Source organism: Giraffa tippelskirchi, chromosome 8 (genome assembly GCF_054371585.1).
Source record: "Giraffa tippelskirchi isolate mGirTip1 chromosome 8, T2T-mGirTip1v1.2.pri, whole genome shotgun sequence".
NCBI lineage: Eukaryota > Metazoa > Chordata > Mammalia > Artiodactyla > Giraffidae > Giraffa > Giraffa tippelskirchi.
The window spans coordinates 20,834,165-20,854,219 of NC_137282.1; the positions used below are offsets into that span (position 1 = coordinate 20,834,165).

At 39.8% G+C, this 20,055-nt stretch overlaps 1 protein-coding gene across 7 annotated transcripts in view; it reads right to left on the reverse strand.

Moving 5' to 3' along the window:
- Positions 1 to 20,055, reverse strand: part of DLC1 (DLC1 Rho GTPase activating protein) — a 512,426-nt gene that overhangs the window by 194,596 nt on the left and 297,775 nt on the right. Inside the window, exon 1 of one of the 7 annotated variants that reach the window (XM_081520944.1) lies at positions 2,588 to 2,860. The exons of the other annotated variants lie outside the window; for them this stretch is intronic. Within the exon in view, the coding sequence (XP_081377070.1) occupies positions 2,588 to 2,726 (139 nt within the window). The 5' untranslated portion in view covers positions 2,727 to 2,860. Of the gene's footprint in view, positions 1 to 2,587; positions 2,861 to 20,055 lie in introns of those variants that run through there. 7 annotated transcript variants of the gene reach the window in all.

A 20,055-nucleotide genomic window follows, 5' to 3' on the forward strand; every position in this document is an offset into this window, starting at 1 on the left:
GAGAGGTAAATGATGGTTTGCGTATATAATACCATTTGGAGTAGAAGAACGAGGAGCTTCTAAGTTATGTAGTGTGTGTGTGCGTGCGTGCGCGTATGTGTGTAAGAGAGAGAAAAACAGAGACCTACATTGGTTGAGAGAGAAGATACCTAACAAGGAAACTTAAAACTCTGTCCCATGGCCAAACACTCTAGTAAGGTGAAACCTCTGAAAGAAACTGAAATCTCAGATCAGTGTTTGAGAAACTTGGTGAAAATCATCAAGGTAACAACCATCGTAGAAATAACATTCCAGGTACTATTAACAGAAGTTATTTCCCCCCAGAGGCTTCCAAACACATTTTACCTGTCACCTCATTAACTTCACAACATAAGAGAAGTGGGCAGTTTGGATTTTCTACTGCCCTCCATTCTGCAAGAGAGGGCAAAGTGGTGTGATGTAGAATAAAGACTGGATTTGATGTTTAGAGAAGTGGCTTTTTGTGGATAATTAACAGATAATATTTAGCTTTTGGCCAGTGGGAGGGGGGTGCAGAGGAGAAGTTTGAGGGAAAGGATAGAAGTGTCCCGAGGTCTGGATGTGCACCAAATAGGTCTCCATTTGACTGAGCTATGAGCCAAGCAGGAGAGAGGACACTGAAAGAGTCCAAGTTCCCAGCAATCACAGTCAGCTATGGTAGCCAAAGTCCTTTCTCGTTCAAGTATCATATCTGGCTATTCCACTGTGTAAATTACCAAAGAGGTTCATATTTGTCTTAGAGAACCCTGACAATATAAAGAATTTCTTCCTTCAGTAGACCTAAAGCTAAAGTCCCACTTGTTGTTAGAGTTGGGGAAATGTTTAATTTTTATCACATGTAAAAAGTAACTATTTTTCTCCACGTGGTCTTCATGAGGTGCTATATTTTGGACTCCATACAGACCATTAATATATAACAGACAAATGACAAAGCAGAGACAATAACTTTCTAGGGATAATATCCTTATTCTAAGAGACCAATAGCTGTCAAAAGCTCTCCATTTACGAAAATACAAGAGGAAGTCTCGAAAGCAAGACTGTTTGAATCAACTTCTAGTTTCAAATTAGAGCACCAAGCTACAATAAAATATTTTTGTGTTATTTTTAATAAGGCATGATTTGTGGAATCTTTCCACTTGGGACAAAGGATTTGTCAAGAAAAGCAACAGTGAAGCAGCCACTTTTTTAAACAGTCAATCAATAGAGTCGTGAATTTTATACTCCCATATCTTATGGCTTAAACTTCTTTTGGCCAACTGGAAATTGTTATTATTTAAATCTACTTTAAAAAAACTTACAATAAAGTTGGAGTTCTTCAAGGTATCATATTTTACTTTAAAGCCACAATAAAATTATTAAATTTAAAATATTTTACTCTTTCTTCCCTACCTTATGGTAGACTTGACATTGTTTACTCTTTCCCAGTCCTGAGCAGTATTATTTGGTTTAACAGAGAGAAAGATTTTCGTGAGCATTTGGGACAAATTTACAGCCTACAATGATAAGTAACTGGCAGGTTATCTTCCTATCTGCTTTATCACAATCACAAACCTTAACTTTCACTTCTTCAAGTCATGTCAGGACAATTAGGTCAAAGTCAAATGGCCTTTTATCAAGAACACATAGCACAGAAACCTGGATTGACACTTGGAGGCCATATCCAATATTTTTAACCATTGAGAACTTCATTCACTCTATGGAAAAACAACTGGATTAACCAAGAAGGTTAAGAAAACATAATCTTTGACCCATCCATGCAAACAGCAGAAGTATACAGACTTGGAGAGCAAACAAGGAGACATTAAACACTATTGAGGTGCCTTCAGTGGATGCAGAGAAGTTTTGTTTTTTATTGTGAGAAGCTAGTTTTTAAATCAATTTATGAATACTCTTAACACCACAATCAGGCAGAAGTTCCCTTTTCCTTAAGGTACCCTTTCAAACAGTCTGCCATTCGGTCTCTGTCACATGAACCCTAGAACGTTTGAACCGCACACTGTATTTATGTTTTATTATATTTCAAACGCCTGCTTCCAGCATACCTGACACCCTCTTGGAACTCAGAGCAGCCCCAGGCTGCCAGAGGAAATACCAGCAGGCTTTCACTGGGCTGCATAGATGACTCCCCTGCCACTCAGCCTCCCAGGCCCCTCTCTGCATAGGCCAGGCCACCTCACCAGACCAGCTCCACAGCAGACCCTCCCCGGCCCTTCCGACCTCGGTGCTTTTGCCTGGTGGTGTTCATCACCACTGATTTCCTGACATTTGAAAGGTCCTTGCTTTTGTTTTCAAGGTTAAAAAAACAACAACCCACAAAACCTCTCATAAAATCTTATCTAGAAATAATCAGACCAGAAACCAGAAAGGCACTGGAGTTTCAAAAAAAAAAAAAATCACTCCAGAAACGCTAAACCTCAGAACAAGGGAGACTGAAATCCTTGCCATGACAGTGATGAACTTCACCCCGTTGATAAGCTCATGCATGATCCGAGTTAACAACTGTGCCTGTGTATTTAATTATTTTCCTTTTCAGACCTCTCGTCCTCGCCCGCCCCTCTTCGCCTCTCACCTGCCAGCCGCCTGTCTCGGGTGTTTTTCCAAATGACATCCAGGGCTCTGGCCGTGGAGTCTCGGATGTGATCACTGAAGGACCTCCGGAGAGGGGCTCTCAGGGGCCGCGCCATCACGTGGGCCTCGGGGTCCCCCATCCGCCGCGGCCGCAGCGGACTTCAGCGCAGCCCTGGCGCGGCCACCCTACCGCGGGGCTCGCTCCTGCGGCGGTCCCTCCCCGGCGGCGGGCGGTCGCCGTGCGAGGCGGCCGGGGTGCGTGCGCGCCGGACCCGGGGGCGAGCGAGCCGCGCGCGAGCCCCGCGCCCTCAGGAGCCGGGCATTGCGGCTGGGCTCGCGCCGCGGCCCGGGGAGCGCCGACTGCAGGCGGCCGCCTGGCCCAGCGCCAGGCCCGCGCGGCTGCCACATCTGGAAAGGCTTACAAGTGAGCCAGCGACACCCGCGCGCAGCTCTCGGGCTGCCTTCGTGGCTGTCTAGATGATTCTGGCTTCCTGTGTGATCCAGTAACCTGACTTGGCAGAGCTCGGCTGTTGGTCTAGGCAATAACGTGTCCCCCTGCCCTGGCAGGCCGGGTACCCTTGCGTGTTTTGAAGGAAAGGCCGGGCAGGAGGCAGAAAAGGGACGGAGGGAGAGGCGGGGTGGGCAGGTGGGGCTGTCTTCCATTTTCAAGGCTAATTCTCACTCACATTTGTGTTTTATTAACTCATGTGTGTCTCTACATTAGGCTGTTTATGAGACAGAAAGTCCAGCCTTTAGTTGTGGTTGTGGGAAGGAGCTACGGCTGCAGCGAACATTCTTCAGATCAATCTACATTCCCTCTAGGAAACAGACACCTGCGTTTTAAAGCGAAATATTAATCAGCTCCTAGTATTTCCCCTCTAACTATGCTTCTACTTACAGCCAGTGGTTTCATCAGATAATTCTAGGTTTTACCCTTAAATAAGGATCAGATGTCCCCTGGTTTTGTGAATCTTTTGGCTCCCGCTAAGCAAACTTCATCATTGTAATTGCACATCAAAAACTCTGCCCAAAAGAATTTAAAAAATAAATAGTGCCAAGCACCATGAAATCAAAATATGGGCCAACTGCTTCTTTTACAAGATATGTTTTTGAGTTTCTAAAATGCCAAGTAAATCTATTTCTCTGCCAATGAGTTTGGCTGATTTTCTGCCTTTCAATGCGTTAATAATCCTCTCTTTTTCCACTGTTCCCTAAATCCAGTCTTACAACTTTCAGCGTTTGGCATGGAGGCTTAATATTGGCATCAGATAGTATCTAAGAGCTAATTTATAACTTTTCAAAATTACAAGATGCTGTAAAAGCACTTAGTAAATCGCAAGGCATGATGCAAATACTAATTATTATCATAATTATTTTTGTACATGAAATCATTTTCAACCCACGCTGTTCCTGAACCTCCAAATTTCTGTAGTGTGCATCCTCGTCTTTCCCATCACCTTTGACAACTGAATTATACAAAGAGTGAGAATTAAATTAGTGTAGTTGTGCTCATGGGAGAAGGCAATGGCACCCCACTCCAGTACTCTTGCCTGGAAAATCCCATGAACGGAGGAGCCTGGCGGGCTGCAGTCCATGGGGTCACTGAGTCGGACACGACTGAGCGACTCCACTTTCACTTTTCACTTTCATGCCCTGGAGAAGGAAATGGCAACCCACTCCAGTACTCTTGCCTGGAGAATCCCAGGGACGGGGGAGCCTGGTGGGCTGCCGTCTATGGGGTCGCACAGAGTCGGACACGACTGACGCGACTTAGCAGCAGCAGCAGCAGCAGTTGTGCTCATGAGTTACAACTAGTACTAGTACTGCTGCTTATCAGTAACTCATGTGTCCTAAATTTACTGTTTCCAGAGTGCTCATGCCCTTGAGTCCCTCCAAACTGAGAATGTGCTCCTTGGTAGATGCCACTTTGCTTTATCACTAGGCTGGGCATAGATTAGGAGTCAGTAAGTACCAACTGTTGAGGCATGTAGATCTCTGTGCCTGTGGGAGACAATCCCAAGGGAATATTCTCCATAAAAATCTCAAAAAAGTGGACTGCCTAATACCTGGTTCCCTTTTAAAACGAAGCACCCAAAGTCTGTGTGTGTGTGTGTCCTTCAAAGAAGCCTGGGCACTTTGAATCAAGTTTACTCGTTTCCTGCTCAGATGGAACAGAACAGGTCCACGTGGACACCTTTTGCAGAGGAACAGCATGAAGCAACCATAGCACAAGCAGGGAACCACACCCTGTGCTAGGCATGGGGAAGCTGAAGATAAATGGGACCCTGGCTCTGTCTTAGAGGAGGAAAAAATCACACTGACTCACAAATGATTTCAAAATAGTGATTAGTTCTATGATTGTAGCATGTACCAAGGAGCACTAAGAAGAAAAAGGTAGCCTGGATTCCTCACTCCTGTTAGGCACGACTTCATCTAAATTTCCAGAACTATGACAGAGTCAGGGACATACAGTCATTTCTAGCACAGATATCAACAACTGATAGTCTGAGTCATGCAAAGAGACCAAACTACAAAGGCATAAAGCTCTTCTCTACCCAAACACAGAAAGGAAGGGGGAGCGAAAGAGGGGAAATAGTATTTACTGAGTACCTATGATGTATCACAGGCTCTCCTAGCACTAGCTATAGACCCATCTATATAGACCAATACTGTTATATAGACCACTATCAGCATTTCTTTGTCTTCTTTATTGATGAGGAAGCTGAAGCACTAAGAAAAATGTTTTGAGAAAGGTCAGATAGTAATTGGCAGATCCAGGATTCACACCCAGTGCTGTCTGCATCCAAAACTCATTAGCCTCCCAATCAATTTTAATGGTCAGAAACAAATAATAGTGATGATACTGATTTATTAAAACTATCTAGGCTCAGTTGCTGCTAAGTTATGGATCAAAACTCCATAATCTTATCCAAATAAAACCACCACTGGACCCACTGTGTGGAGGAAGAAGCCAGTGTTTTAGATGTTTGAGGTGATGCCACCTATGTAACATCAAGGTCAATCAGTCAAGAGAACCAAGAGGTAGTCAACACATATTGTCTAATGATGGAACACTCGGCTCAGATCTCCAAAGTGTTCCCAGTGACTCTCCTTCTTTGCAGCACTCTCTTTCCAGGACAATACTCCTGGTTTTGATACACTGCTTCTTAGAAAAATCTTGTTATGCTAAGTACAGGTTGCATTAGGTAGAATGACCTAAACTATATGAAAGATTTTTATGTTTTTTTAAAAGGAAAATTAGCAACATAAAGGTTGCTTTTTTCTTTTTTGGCCGCACTGCATGACATATGATATCTTAGCTTCCTCCCCAGGAATGGAACCTGTGCTCCCTACAGTGAAGTGTGGAGTCCTAACCACTGGACCACCAGGGAATTCCCATAATGTAACTTTTACTGATAGACTATTGGAGAGGAGAGACACAGCTAAATGTTTTCAAGCAAGGTGGGCTTTAATTACTGATTTTACCATAGCCCAAAGTAGGGCTGGCAACTTGGCCCCTTATTTCTAAAAACTCATTGAATCCAAATTTCATTGTGAGGTCATTTCAAGTCCTTATGGAGAATCTTGGCCACATACCATGGGTATGGTGCAAAAACATTCTAATACACAACCAATTTAAAATTGTATTTTTATTTCTGTTTTCTATCTGCACTTATTGGCCATCAGAAATGTTCCACAACAAAAAAGTGCCTTTCAGAATTTATTGTTTATAGAATAACTCCTCAAGTTATATTTCTACAAATTTGAGATAATCCAAGTCTCCTGTAATTGTGAGAGGTGAATACAGTATGTGATAATTGGTGTTGGTCTCAGCTTAGCAGATGGGAGGAGTGGGAATAGAGAAGTCATTTGGTGTTTTTCCAGATCCTGCTGGGAATTGTAAGGGCAGTGAAAATAGCAACATCATGCCCTGATTGCTTTTCAGCTCCTGCTTTTTATGATAAAGGACTAGTTTCAGCCATTGGTGGAGCTGCCCTCTGACCTGAGGAAGCTTTGCAAACTTGTCTAGATCCCTGGAGAGCAGGGATTCTAATCAGTATACCAAGCTAGAGATTCTGGCTTACGTATGTCTCTAGTATTTTCCATCTAAGCAGATCATCCCACTCTGGCAATGTATTACAGATTTTATCTAATTTATAAATGTCATCTTCTTATTGCAAATAAATCTTTTAATTTCACAGTGTTTCTAGGTCCGTGTGCTTTGATCTAACAGCAGGGACACCTTCTTGTCCGAGCCAGTGTAACATAAATCTGCTTTAGTCTTATGGCTACTCTCATTTGCTGATGCAACTTACTTAAGCCTTTTAGGACTACTCAAAGTTGGCTCAGAAGGAGAAGAATCTTCCTGCCAATACACAAGATGTAGGTTCGATCCCTGGGTTGGGAAGATCCCCTGGAGAAGGGAATGGCTACCCACTCCAGTATTCTCCCCTGGAGAATTCCATGGAGAGAAGAGCTTGGCGGGCTATAGTCCATGGGGTCACAAAGAGCTGGACACAATTGAATGACTAACAGTTTCAAAGTTCTGGTAGATTCTTTCAAAATAATGTGAATGATGGGAAATGGAATGTTTATTAAGAGTCACTGCCATGCATGGGCCTAGGTCTTTGGTACAGGAAGGAAATTATTAAAACTGAATTTGGTTAAGCCCTGCAATAGGATAGCAGGTTTAGTGAACGACAGTGTCTGCCTGGCAAAATAAGTCTGCCTCCAGGGCTATAACTTCACAAAGGAGTTCTCTTCCATTAGGTAGGTATCCAAAAGCCCATGTCAAGGAGAATTCATAGTCTGAAGCTTGTGTAACTCTGAAGAATGTGTAAATGGTTTCTGTTTACTCCAGTGAATAACATCTAGCATGCAGATTACATGGTGCCAAAGACTGCTTCATTTTGAATTTTGTTTATTTAATATGATCATCTTTACTACATTTACTATGTTTGTACATTTACTACTACATTTGGTGCAAGTGGCAATTTTATTTCTTAATTTGCTTCTACGTTTGGAACGCTAAGGGGCTTCCCTAGTGGCTCAGAGGGTAAAGAATCTGCCTGCAATGCAGGAGACCCAAGTTTGATCCCTGGGTTGGGAAGATCCCCTGGAGAAGGGAATGGCAATCCACTTCAGTATTCTTGCCTAGAGAATTCCATGGACAGAGGAGCCTGGCAGGCTATACAGTCCATGGGGATGCAAAGAGCTGGACACAACTGAGCAATTAACACTTTGGATTGCTAAGGGTTACGCTGAGTTTGGTTGAGAATCTCTTTTGTGATAAACGTCAATGTTCTCAAAGGGCTCAAGTCAAGGTCATGTATACTGTTAGGTATCTATGTATGCTTGATGGACCAGTAGACCATAATGACCATATTCTTGGTGATCTCTGACCTGGAGGCAGACAGCACTCTCCTCAGAAGGGGAAGAAAGTCTTAGAATCTAATATCTATATATATATTTCTTTAAATATTTCTACTTTTGTCAAATGTCCAAAGAACTTAAGTATAGTGATTTATTACCTAATTTACAAATAAATGTATATATTGGGGTTTTATGCTAAGAAAGTTTTACTGATGGGAGTTAATGATCAAAGAAGTTCAGAGACTTTCTCTGCAACTAATGATATATACCAAAATCACACTATTTTTCAGAGTAAAAATTTGTTTGGGACGTAGTGTTAAATAAATATAAAAGAGGAAAGGGTGTAATAGAACAGGAAATGAATATAACACGAGAGAAAAAGACTTCCTTTTCTTCTTGATTGATGCAACAATTTTTTATTTCCTTTTCAACTATGGAATCTCATGCTTTCTGAAACAAAGTTCACCTGGGCCGTGAGAAGTCATGCCTATGTAAAAGGAAACTGCTGTAGACTGAATGTTTGTGTTACCCCCAAATTCTGATGGTATTAGGAGGTACAGCTTTTAGAAGGTGATGGGGTCATGAGAGTGAAGCCCTTATGAATGGGATTAGTGCCCTTAAAAAAGAGATCCCCAAAGAGCTCCTTTGCCATTTCTGCCATGTGAGGGTTCAGCAAGCAGATAGTGTCTGTGAACCAGGAATTCAGCCCTCAGACACTGAATCAACCAGCACCGTGATCTTAGACTTGCTAGCCTCCAGACTGTGAGAAATAAATTTCTGTTGTTTATAAGCCACTCAGTCTATGGTATTCTGTTAAAGCAGCCAAAACAGACTAAGACAGAAACAGGCTTCATTTCAGTCCTGCTTCTTGACAGCTTTGTGACTTTGAGACAGCATTTTCACAACTGCTAAGGATGGGATTGACTAGATCGCTAATTCTGGCCTAGAGGGGAAAATGGAAATGGTGAATATTAGAATCATACAGGATGGGGCCTCTCCTATTGAAGTGAAAAAAGAAGGTAAAATAATTCTACTGGGCTTGATGGCCTCATTCTCTTTCTGAAAAATACCTCAACAGAATCTTAACTATTAATAAATTAATGGACCATTTTTAATCCTTTCCTCAAGCTATTTTCAAGTGGCTTTGAATATATATCTTTGGAATTGTTCATTTATCTTGTTTTACTCCTGTCTCAATTATTTCTTTCTCATTTTCTGTAGTTGACTTATTTGCTATACTGACATTTTTGGCAAAGAGATAATAAAAGATGCTAGAGAATGGAAAGAGAAAGTAATGATGTTCTATATTAAAGAATTTTTTAATATAATAATTTCAAATTTTCTTTATATTATGATTTCAGAAAGTTAAAATATTTTAAATTTCTATAGAAAAACATACATGGATACCTCACCAATACTAATGCTAAAGAAAATAATGCATATATAATTTATATTTTCCTATAAATATAAACTTTCTTTCTTTCTTATCAAATAATAGGGTATCTAATGGTAAAATAAATTATAGGTACAGTAAAAACTTTAGAAGGAAGTGATCTCCTTTTTCTTAGTCTTCATTTTCTTTTAATTTTAAATTCTTCATTTTATTCTTTTAGTTTCCTATCCTTTATTCTTCACAATGTAAAATTCCAGTATTTTATTAATTAAAGGAGTCTAGCATTATGGCACAGAATTACAGTCATGTAATTTCTCTGCTTATTCAGGTTTAAAGTTTATAATGACTTCTATGAATTGCTTTTAAATTGTATTTATTTCAATTCATACCATCTATTTTATGGATAATCTTATTGAGATCTGGATCAAAAACAAATAACCTCTCACCGATTCTGAATTATAAGGCTTCCTTCCGAAAAACAAATAATATATTAAAACTGCTTATTTTACCTTTATGTATGTCCACTGCCACAAGTCTCAGTAAGGAATGCCAGGTATGATTATCCTTTGGATTGTAACAATTAACCATAACCTCAAATAACATGCTACATTAATAATAAATCAAAAGTAATTCTGGATGATAGCTGAATGGTACACTTAAGCATATACACTCAGGAATAATTTCAAAGTCAGACCAAATAGAAATCCAAATATTTGTCTATATTAATGTAACCTATTGATTACACCCTTCTAATAAATGTTTTATATTGTGACAAGACCCAAAACAGTGCCAATACTAATAGGCCGGGATGTTTTTGTGAAAAAACTCGTTTACAGGTTGACTTAGCTTTTGCCGACGAAGGGATCTTGCTCTTTCTCTTCTCTCTCTCACACACACACACAGACACACGAATACAAAATAGTGTTTTTCAGAAAATGTAAAACAGGTAATGCAGGACTGTAATCTCTAAAAGGTCAAAAAAACAAATAGATGAGCTGTACTATTGCCCCAACTTACTGCCTGGGAGAAGTTTCTGGGTCACAGAGAAGAAATAGGAAAGCCACACACAACCTCACAGTCTTGAAGTGAAAGAGATAAGAGTTTGTGGGGACTGAAGCAGGGCAGAAGGAGCAGAAGGAGGGCAGAAGGAGTGGCATAGAGAGTGAGCTTAGATCTGCAGAGGGGTCTTCCCAAATGTTTGACTGAATGCTAACTGGCACAGGTGTAAAAAGGAACTCTCCAAAGCCAGGGAAAGAGGTATTGGAAGTCAGTAGGCAGATAACTTCCTGGCGCTCACAAAGTGAAAGTAAAAGTCACTCAGTCGTGTCTGACTCTGCAACTGTAGAGCCCATGGAATTCTCCAGGCCAGAATACTGGAGTGGGTAGTGTTTCTCTAGGCGATCTTCTCCAGGCAATCTTCCCAACCCAGGGATCAAACCCACATCTCTCACACTGCAGGCAAATTCTTTACCAGCTGAGCCACAAAGGAAGCCCCTTTCACTTTCACTGAAGCCTAGGATTAGTTCTGTTCCACCAGCTGGCATGAGGAGTCCTCAGGTAACCTGGGGCACTGGATGAAATCCCCAAAAGAGTCATGTGTCAGTAGGGGAACTAAATTAGTGTCAGAAAAATGGCTGCTGTTGACCTGCCAGCAGAAGAAAGGAAATAACAAAGATAAGACAGAAATCATGGAAATTGAAAATGGACAAATGATAGAGAAGACCAAATCTATTTCCTTGAAAAAAAATCAATAAAATTGATTAACATCTATTTGGGTTAACTAGAAATAAAAATTAAGTTTAACGAGGTCACAAGATTCAAGGTCAATATAAAATAATTAGTTGTACTTCCATATACTAGCAATGAACAATTGTAATTAAAATAAACGCCACTTATGATATGATTAAAAAATACAAACTACTTAGAGATAGATTTAACAAATAAGTAGACAAAAACATATACATTAAATGTTATAAGAAACTGCTACGAGAAACTAATGACCTAAATAAATAGAGACATATACCATGTTCATGGATTTGAAAACTCAAAATTGTTAGGGTTTTCCCCATAATAATCTCCCCTTAATAATATATAGATTCAACAAGGAAATAATGAAAATTCCATGAGCTTTTTTTAAAACTTGACAAGTTGATTATAAAATGTATTTGAAAATACAAATGACCAAATGAACAGACTTTTAAAAAGAAGAGCAATTTTAGATGATTTACACTGCCTGATTTCAAGATTTACTATAAATCTTCAGTAATCAATTCAAGGAAGGATGATACTGATTTAAGGATAGACATATAGGCTGATGGAACAAAATAAACATTCCCAAAATAGGTCCATACTCCACATTCAGCTGATTTTTGATAAAGATGCCAAGGTAAGCCAGTGGGGTAGGATAATTATTTTCAAATGTTGCTGGGATAACTGGGTAACCATATGGGAAAAATGAATCTCCACACTTAGCTCACACTTTAAGCATTAAGTCTAAATGGACCATGAACCAGAAACCTAAATGTAAAACTCTAAGACTCATGGGAGAAATTTTGTGATTTTAAGTTAAGCAAAGCTTTCCTAGGCCTTGATAAACATGAATCATAAAAAAAGGAAAGAGAGAGAGAACAAAATAGAACAAAAACCTCTTTTTTTTTTTAAAAGGACTGTGAAGAAGAGAAAAAGACAAGCTACTGGCTGGGAAGAAATATTTGTAAAGTATATATCATAAACAACTTGTTTTTGGAATGTATGAAGAATCTTATGATTCAGTAACATAAAGGCAAATTACCAGATTAACAAATAACAATGGGACAAAAAATCTTCATAAAAGAAGATATGTGAATGACCAGTAAGTACAGTAAAAGATGACTGGCCTCACTAGGGAAACAAAAATTAAAAGCTTATTGAAATACTACTACTTACTAAAATTAAAAAGACGAACCATACCAAGAACCATATTGGAGAGGATGTGAGGCAATCGGAATTCTTACACATTGCTGGTGGGAATGTAGAATGGACAGACAGCTGTCCGGAGATGAGCACAGAAATCGAGGAAGCATTTAGAAACATCTAAATCAATCCTGAATATTCATTGGGAGGACTGATGCTGAGGCTGAAGCTCCAATACTATGACCACCTGATGTGAAGAGCCGACTCATTAGAAAAGACCATGATGCTAGGAAAGCTCAAAGTCAGGAGGAGAAGGGGACAACAGAGGATGAGATGGTTGGATGGCATCACCAACTCAATGGACATGAGTTTGAGCAAGCTCTGGAAGATGGTGAAGGACAAGGAAGCCTGGCATGTTGCAGTCCATGGGGTTGCAAAGAGTCAGACATGACTGAGCCACTGAATAACAACAAAAAAATAGTGTTAGGTAGGCTTCCCAGGTGTCTCAGTGGTAAAGAATCTGCCTGCCAAGCAGAGATGTGGGTTCAATCTCTAGGTCAGGAAGATCCCATGGAGAAGGAAATGGCATCCCACTCCAGTATTCTTGCCTGAGAAATCCCATGGACAGAGGAGCCTGGTGGGCTACAGTCTATGGGGTAGTAAAAGAGTCAGATACAAGTTAGCAACTAAACAGTGCAGCATAGTATAATAGTTTGACAGAGTAATTCTATGTCTGTTGAAACTAATGATAACATACTTTACTTTGCCTTCTATTTTTTTTCTGTTTTTCCCCCAATTTTATTTTTCCACTGCTCTCTTTTTCATTTTAAAATGGCATATGTCCACAAGAGATTAAAAAAATTGGTCACTATAAATAGTTTGGGGAACGCTGCCTTAAATGTATGTATAATATACCTAGAGAAAATAACTGCTTGAGTATTTCAAGGGGTGGTAATTTAGCTTCCTTGTATCTACATGGAGAGGGGTTCCCTGGTGGCTCAATGGTAAAGAATCTGTGTGCCAATGCAGGAGGCATAAGACACTTGGGTTCGATTCCTGGGTTAGGAAGATTCCCTGGAGAAGGAAATGGCAACCCACTCCAGTATTCTTCTTGCCTGGGAAATCTCAAGGACAGAAGGGAAGAAGTTGGCTACCAGTCAGGGGGTGGCAAAAGAGTGGGACACGACTTAGCAATTAAACAGGAGACAACAACAATCTACATGGAGAAAAAAGGTAAAACACTGTTTCATAAGTGTTTAGTTAGCCTCTAAATTAAACAACTTTCATTATTTGCACATTTCTTGCTATTTGTTATTTACAAATAAAGTAACATAGGCAGCAATAATATCTGAAGTTGGAAATTGAAAAAAAAAAATGAAAGGATATAGAAGTATTTTTTTGCCTTTGGAATTTCATGTGCAATAAGAGGTTCATTTCTGCCACCAAAACTATAGATCACTGGTGATACAAGCACATCCAAACCTTAGATATTTAATGAAAAACAAAAGATGGATGGCGGCAGGAAAAAAACCAGGCAATTTTGTCATTTAAGTGCAAAATATAATTGTTTTAAAATAAGCCTCCTTTTATGTAGCTAGTTTTTAAGAAATGGTTAGCATTTTGTAGGAGGGTGATTTGCTCTAAAATCTTTGTTGTTGTTGTTTAGTCACTCAGTCGTGCCCGACTCTTTGCAACCCTGTGGACTATAACCCACCAGGATCCTCTGTCCATGGGATTTCCCAGGCAAGAATACTAGAGTGGGGTGCTATTTCCTTCTCCAGGGGATCTTCTCAACCCAGGAATCGAACTTGCATCTCTTGCATTGGCAGGCAGATTCTTTACTGCTGAGCCCCCAGGGAAGCCCCTAAAATCTTTAGAAGCAGCTATTTTCTTTAGTGTAAAGACACTGTAAAGAAAGCTAAGCGCTGAAGAATTGATGCTTTTGAACTGTGGTGTTGGAGAAGACTCTTGAGAGTCCCTTGGACTGCAAAGAGATCCAACCAGTCAATCCTAAAGGAAATCAGTCCTGAATATTCATTGGAAGGACTCATGCTAAAGCTGAAACTCCAATACTTTGGCCACCTGATGAGAAGAACCGACTAATTGGAAAAGACCCTGATGCTGGGAAAGATTGAAGGTGGGAGGAGAAGGGGACGACAGAGGATGAGATGATTGGATGGCATCACCGACGAGATGGACATGAGTTTGAGTAGGCTCCTGGAGTTGGTGATGGACACGGAAGTCTGGCGTGCTGCAGTCCGTGCGGTCGCAAAGAGTTGGACATGACTGAGCTACTGAACTGAACTGATTTTCTTTAGTTCCCTAAATTCGTATGTTACCTCTTTTTTATCTTAATGGTATCACTCGTTACTTATTATCATGAGCATGGTTCAATTACAATAAGGCAGAACTCAAGTTTTAAAAGTGTATCACCAAAACAAAAACATAACCCAAAATCTTCTGACTTTTCTCTAAACTCATCACTAAATTCCTTGTGATGTATACATATTAAAAGTCCTTGATCAGTGTTGACTATAGTTGTAATCTAATGGGATTTTGGTATTGTAGTGCATCATTAGGGAAAAAAAAAAAGTTTCTGCCTCCTTTTCCCACACTACTTAATAAAGAGTTAAGAATGAGGATGTCTAGATTTTTGCAGCTGGGGTAATACCACTGATTAATTTGAAAAGATTTACTATTCTTAGTGAAAATTAAAATCACTCTCTGAGGCCTGCTGGAGTCTGGACTCATCCCATTTTTTCCTATCTTCTTTCTTCCAAACGCAAGCTCTGTGCTCCAGCTGGCTGGGCCACACCATTGCATCACTGTGGCTTGTGCGTTCCCGTGAAGCCTAACTTTGCCAACACCATTTTCCTTGCCTAGAAATGTGTCAGATCTTCCATTCCAGTTTTCACAGCTTTCTGTTTCCCCAGATTTTCTCTGGATCATTCCAGCCCAGGTGTCCTCTCTCAGATAGAAGTCTAGAGTCTCTTGACTATCTCACCACTTAGTCATTGCTATGCATCTTGCCCAGCAGGCTGGAGGCATTCTCCAGGGATGTGTCCTCAAGGTCTGGAACAAAGAAACTCTGTGCTGCCTCAACAGAAGAGGCAGGAAAAGAAGCACGTACGGACATCCCTCGTTCACAGACCTCCCCCGATCCTGATCTCTGGTGCTGAGCTTTATAGTAGGGGGAGGAGAGAGAAAGAGGGTAAGGATGGGCTGACATTTGGCTGGACTTGAATTAACCTGGAATAGAGATAATAGGTTCCATTGAGGGAAAGCTAAAGACTGGACTTACTAAAGAACTATAATATTTACATCAGCTGTCAGCAATATATGGCAGTGATTTTTCAGTGTCACTTGGGCTGTTTCTAGGATTCCATAAATTATGTATAAACTACTTATGTCATTCCTTCATTTCCCTCTCTGAACTTGACTCCTGAGATTTATTCCTTTTCCCTAAGTCATTGAGTCTTTCTGCCACCTGACTGTCCAGAATCACCACTGCACAGGTTACTCCTTCATCTCCAAACACCCTCCATCTCACAGAAGGTGGAATTTCTGTTATGTGGTGCTTGATAATCCTTGCTGGGCCATTCCAAGATGAAGATTAGCCCTAGGAGAGGACGAGGTGGGTGTGGAGAAATTTATATCTAAAACAAGAACCTGGTCCAGATAAACATCTCTTTATTGAATGTGAGGGGCTTCCCCAATGGCTCAGCAGGTAAAGAATCTGCCTGCAATACAGGAGACACAGGTTCAATCCTAGGTCGGGAAGATCCTCTAGGAGAAGGCATGGCAACCCACTCCAGTATTCTTGCTGGGAAAATCCTACGGACAGAGGAGCCTGGTGGGCTACAATCCAGGGGTTGCAGAGTCAGACATGACTTAAGTGACTCAGTGTGAGAGGTGGAACAACCAGGGCCTCCAGCTCTTCACTGCAGAGTCTCTGTTCTTTTTTCTCCTCCTATCAAGTCTGCATCTGGAGTTATTTCCACTGCTTTACCATGTTGTTATTTTAATTTGATTAGGCAGTGAGTATGCTGGATAATGTGTGAAACTATAGGACACAATAGGACACCTCTGATGACTTTGCTTGTTTCAACCAACTTTTCATATGTATCATTTCTCTCACCTTGACCATAAGCTCTCTGAGGCTAGTGTCTTAAATAGTTTTATTACCACAGCACACTATTTGGTAAAAATAGATATTCAGAAATATTTCTGGTTATATTTATGATAAAATATGACCTTTCTCAAGTCTTTCAGTGTCAGAATAATTTTTCTTAAGCCTTAAGCTTTTGTTATGCTGTACAAACTTTGAACTATGAAATGAAATCTATGTGCATGTGTGTGAAACTTTCATTGACATTAAGCAATGATCCTTAAACTTTAATACGGGTAAGAATTCCCTGGAGAGTATGTAACATTTAAGATTCTTGGGTCTAAGATATTCTGATTAAGGAAGCATGAAGGAATATAGCAACCTGAGTTTTAAAACAAATATTCTAGAAAATTCCAGATGCACAAGCTGGATTTAGAAAAAGCAGAGGAACCAGAGATCAAATTGCCAACATCCACTGGATCATAGTAAAGGCAAGAGAATTCCAGAAAAAAAAATCTATTTATGCTTCACTGACCATGCTAAAGCCTTTGACTGTGTGAATCACAACAAACTGTGGAAAATTCTTAAAGAGATGGGAACACCAGACCACCTTACCTGCCTCCTGAAAAATCTGTATGCAGGACAAGAAGCAACAGTTAGAACCGGACATGAACAACAGACTGGTTCCAAATTGGGAAAGGAGTACGTCAAGGCTGTATACTGTCACCCTGCTTATTTAACTTATATGCAGAGTATATCATGCGAAACGCCAGGCTGGATGAAGCACAAACTGGAATCAAGATTGCCGGGAGAAATATCAATAACCTCAGATATGCAGATGATACCACCCTTATGGCAGAAAGCAAAGAGGAACTAAAGAGCCTTTTGATGAAGGTGAAAGAGGGCAGTGAAAAAAGCAGGCGTAAAAGTCAACACTCAGAAAGTGAAGATCATGGCATCCAGTCCCACCACTTCATGGCAAATAGACAGGGTAACAATGGAAACAGTGACAGACTTTATTTTCTTGGGCTCCAAAATCACTGCGGATGGTGACATGAAATTAAAAGACGCCTACTCCTTGGAAGAAAAGCTATAACAAACCTAGACAGTGTCCTGAAAAGCAGAAACATTACTTTGCTGACAAAGGTCCATCTAATCAAAGCTATGGTTTTTCCAGTAGTCAGGTATGGATGTGAGAGTTGGACCATAAAGAAGGCTGAGTGCTGAAAAATTAATGTTTTTGAACTGTAGTGTTGGAGAAAACTCTTGAGAGTCCCTTGGAAAGAGATCAAACCAGTCAATCCTAAAGGAAATTAACCCTGCATATTCATTGGAAGGATGAATGAAATCAGTCTGAATTCAGACTGATGCTGAAGCTGAAGCTCCAGCAGTCTGGCAACCTGATGCAAAGAGCTGACTCATTGGAAAAGACCCTGATGCTGGGAAAGACTGAAGTCAGGAGGAGAAGGGGATGACAGAGGATGAGATGGTTGGATGACATCACCAGCTTGATGGACATGAGTTTGAGCAAGCTCCAGCAGTTGGTGATGGACAGGTAAGCCTGGGGTGCTGCTGTCCATGGGGTCACAAAGAACTGGACACAACTGAGAAACTGAACAACAACAATTCTAGAAAATGTTGAAGTGTACTTCGACATCTTGCATTAAGAGAGTATGCTTTTATTTTCAATTAAAAATGCCATTTTTCTTTCAAGCAGAAAATTATTAAATCTTCTTTATGTGCAAGGCATTCAAAGATAAATTAGACATTGGTTTGATTATATAACATGAAAAAAGTCTTAAAAATCATAACAAAAGGCATTAAAAGATAAATACTGTATGAGAACTTTAAATATAATATTGAGAGATCTGGTAAAAAGGGCTGCTTTCAGAGTAGTGGAGATCTTGGAAGCTCTCAAAGAGGAGGTGTATAAAGCAATTCGGCGATAGCATGAAAGGAAATTTTAGGAAACAGTAACAGGAGTAGTGAAGACTCTGAAGTAGAAAGAGCAGGATGTGGAGAGTATATGCATTCCTGTGATGGAGTCTCAGGGCATTTGGAAATGAGGTGGGCAGTTTGGCTCACTGGGGCTGGACATTATGCAGACACATCTTTATTTGGATGAGACTTCTAAGAGAAAGTGTAAGGACAGACAAGAAAAGAAAATCCAAACATCAATGCCATGTAACTCATTTAACATTTGGGAGGGGGCTCAGTGAGACAAGATTCAAACATAAATAATATTTGTTAATTACATTAAATAAGATATTAATGAGTTTTATGACATGAATAATATAACTTTATTTCTATGTGCTCTATGATATTAACATATATGATTTGAGGCAAAGTTAAGACTCTCAAATTGGAAGATTAACACCAATATTCAATCTAGTAAAATAAAAATCAAAGCACTATCTAATGCATTTCTAAAATATAATTCCATATAATTGACTAGGTACTTTATATATATACATATACATATATTTTTTACCATCTATATCACTTACATAGACACTTAAATATAAGCCAGGCTCAATTCTAGAGAATCACAAAAATGTTTTAAGTATTCCTTTGCTCTCCTTCCTCTTAAAAACAAAACAAAAATCTGAAACCCCTAAGGGTTAAATAACTTCACTAAAGAAAACAGAAAGGAGATAAGCTGAAGTCATGGGAAATGGTAGAGAAAGAGCAAGAGGCTGGAAACCTACCACAGATGGAGCAAAGATTTTCCAGATGTGGAATTCTTCCTATGGATCTGCGCTGTCGGCTTGGCTCACTTAAGTTCTACCAGGAAAGAAAATGCAACCATGGCTTCCTTCTATCTGTAATCTAACTAAACCTCTTTTGCTGAAATTTTATATTTTGTTTCCTCTAGGAAAAAGTCTTGCTATCTGTGATCTGCAGTTAGTTTTTAAAAACTGGCTTCCATTCCATATGGGAGTGCTTTTGAAACACCCGAAATTATTTGTCTGTGTGTCAGGATAGCTCTATTGTGAAAGTCATTTTCTAACATCTCTTTGTCACAGTGCTTGTGTCCACATCACAGAGGGCCAGGGAGCTGCCTGCATGTGAGGATGGTGGGGTCACTGCTCTGTTTATGTTCTGCTGTCAGGGACCATCTGGGAGCACGGCTCCCGATTAGCTGCAGAGTGATGAGTGCCATCTCAGAGTCAGGGTCACACGTCAGAGCAAGATAACATGTTTTTTTTAAAGGCTCCCAAATTTGCTACTCAAAAATATTACAAAACAATGAAAGTTTCATGCTGTAATAAATAAGCTGGTGTTCTGATTTACCAAAAATTACAAATTTAGAAAACCCTTATATCCCCCACCTGGCTGAGCTGGGTTTTACACAGATGAAAGCTACTGTTTTTGTGACTGCAGCTAGAATTCAATCATTGGTGGTCTCAGAGGGGAAAAAAAATTATAGAAATGCCTCCATCTCCCACAAACATAGGTGACTTTTTAAGATTAAAAAGTACTAAGTCATAAAATATAGGTAAGTTTAATAGAATTCAGATTTTTTTTTCCTTTAAAGACATCTTATTTTAAAAAATGTATCAACTGTCTCACTCTCTGATTATTTGTTTGTATGCTTCCCTTTTACACTGTTAACCTTTATTATTTAATATCTGACATATATTAATCGTATTCAGTGGAATAAGGGAATGTGAATATAGACTATAAAAATATGAAGTTGTTG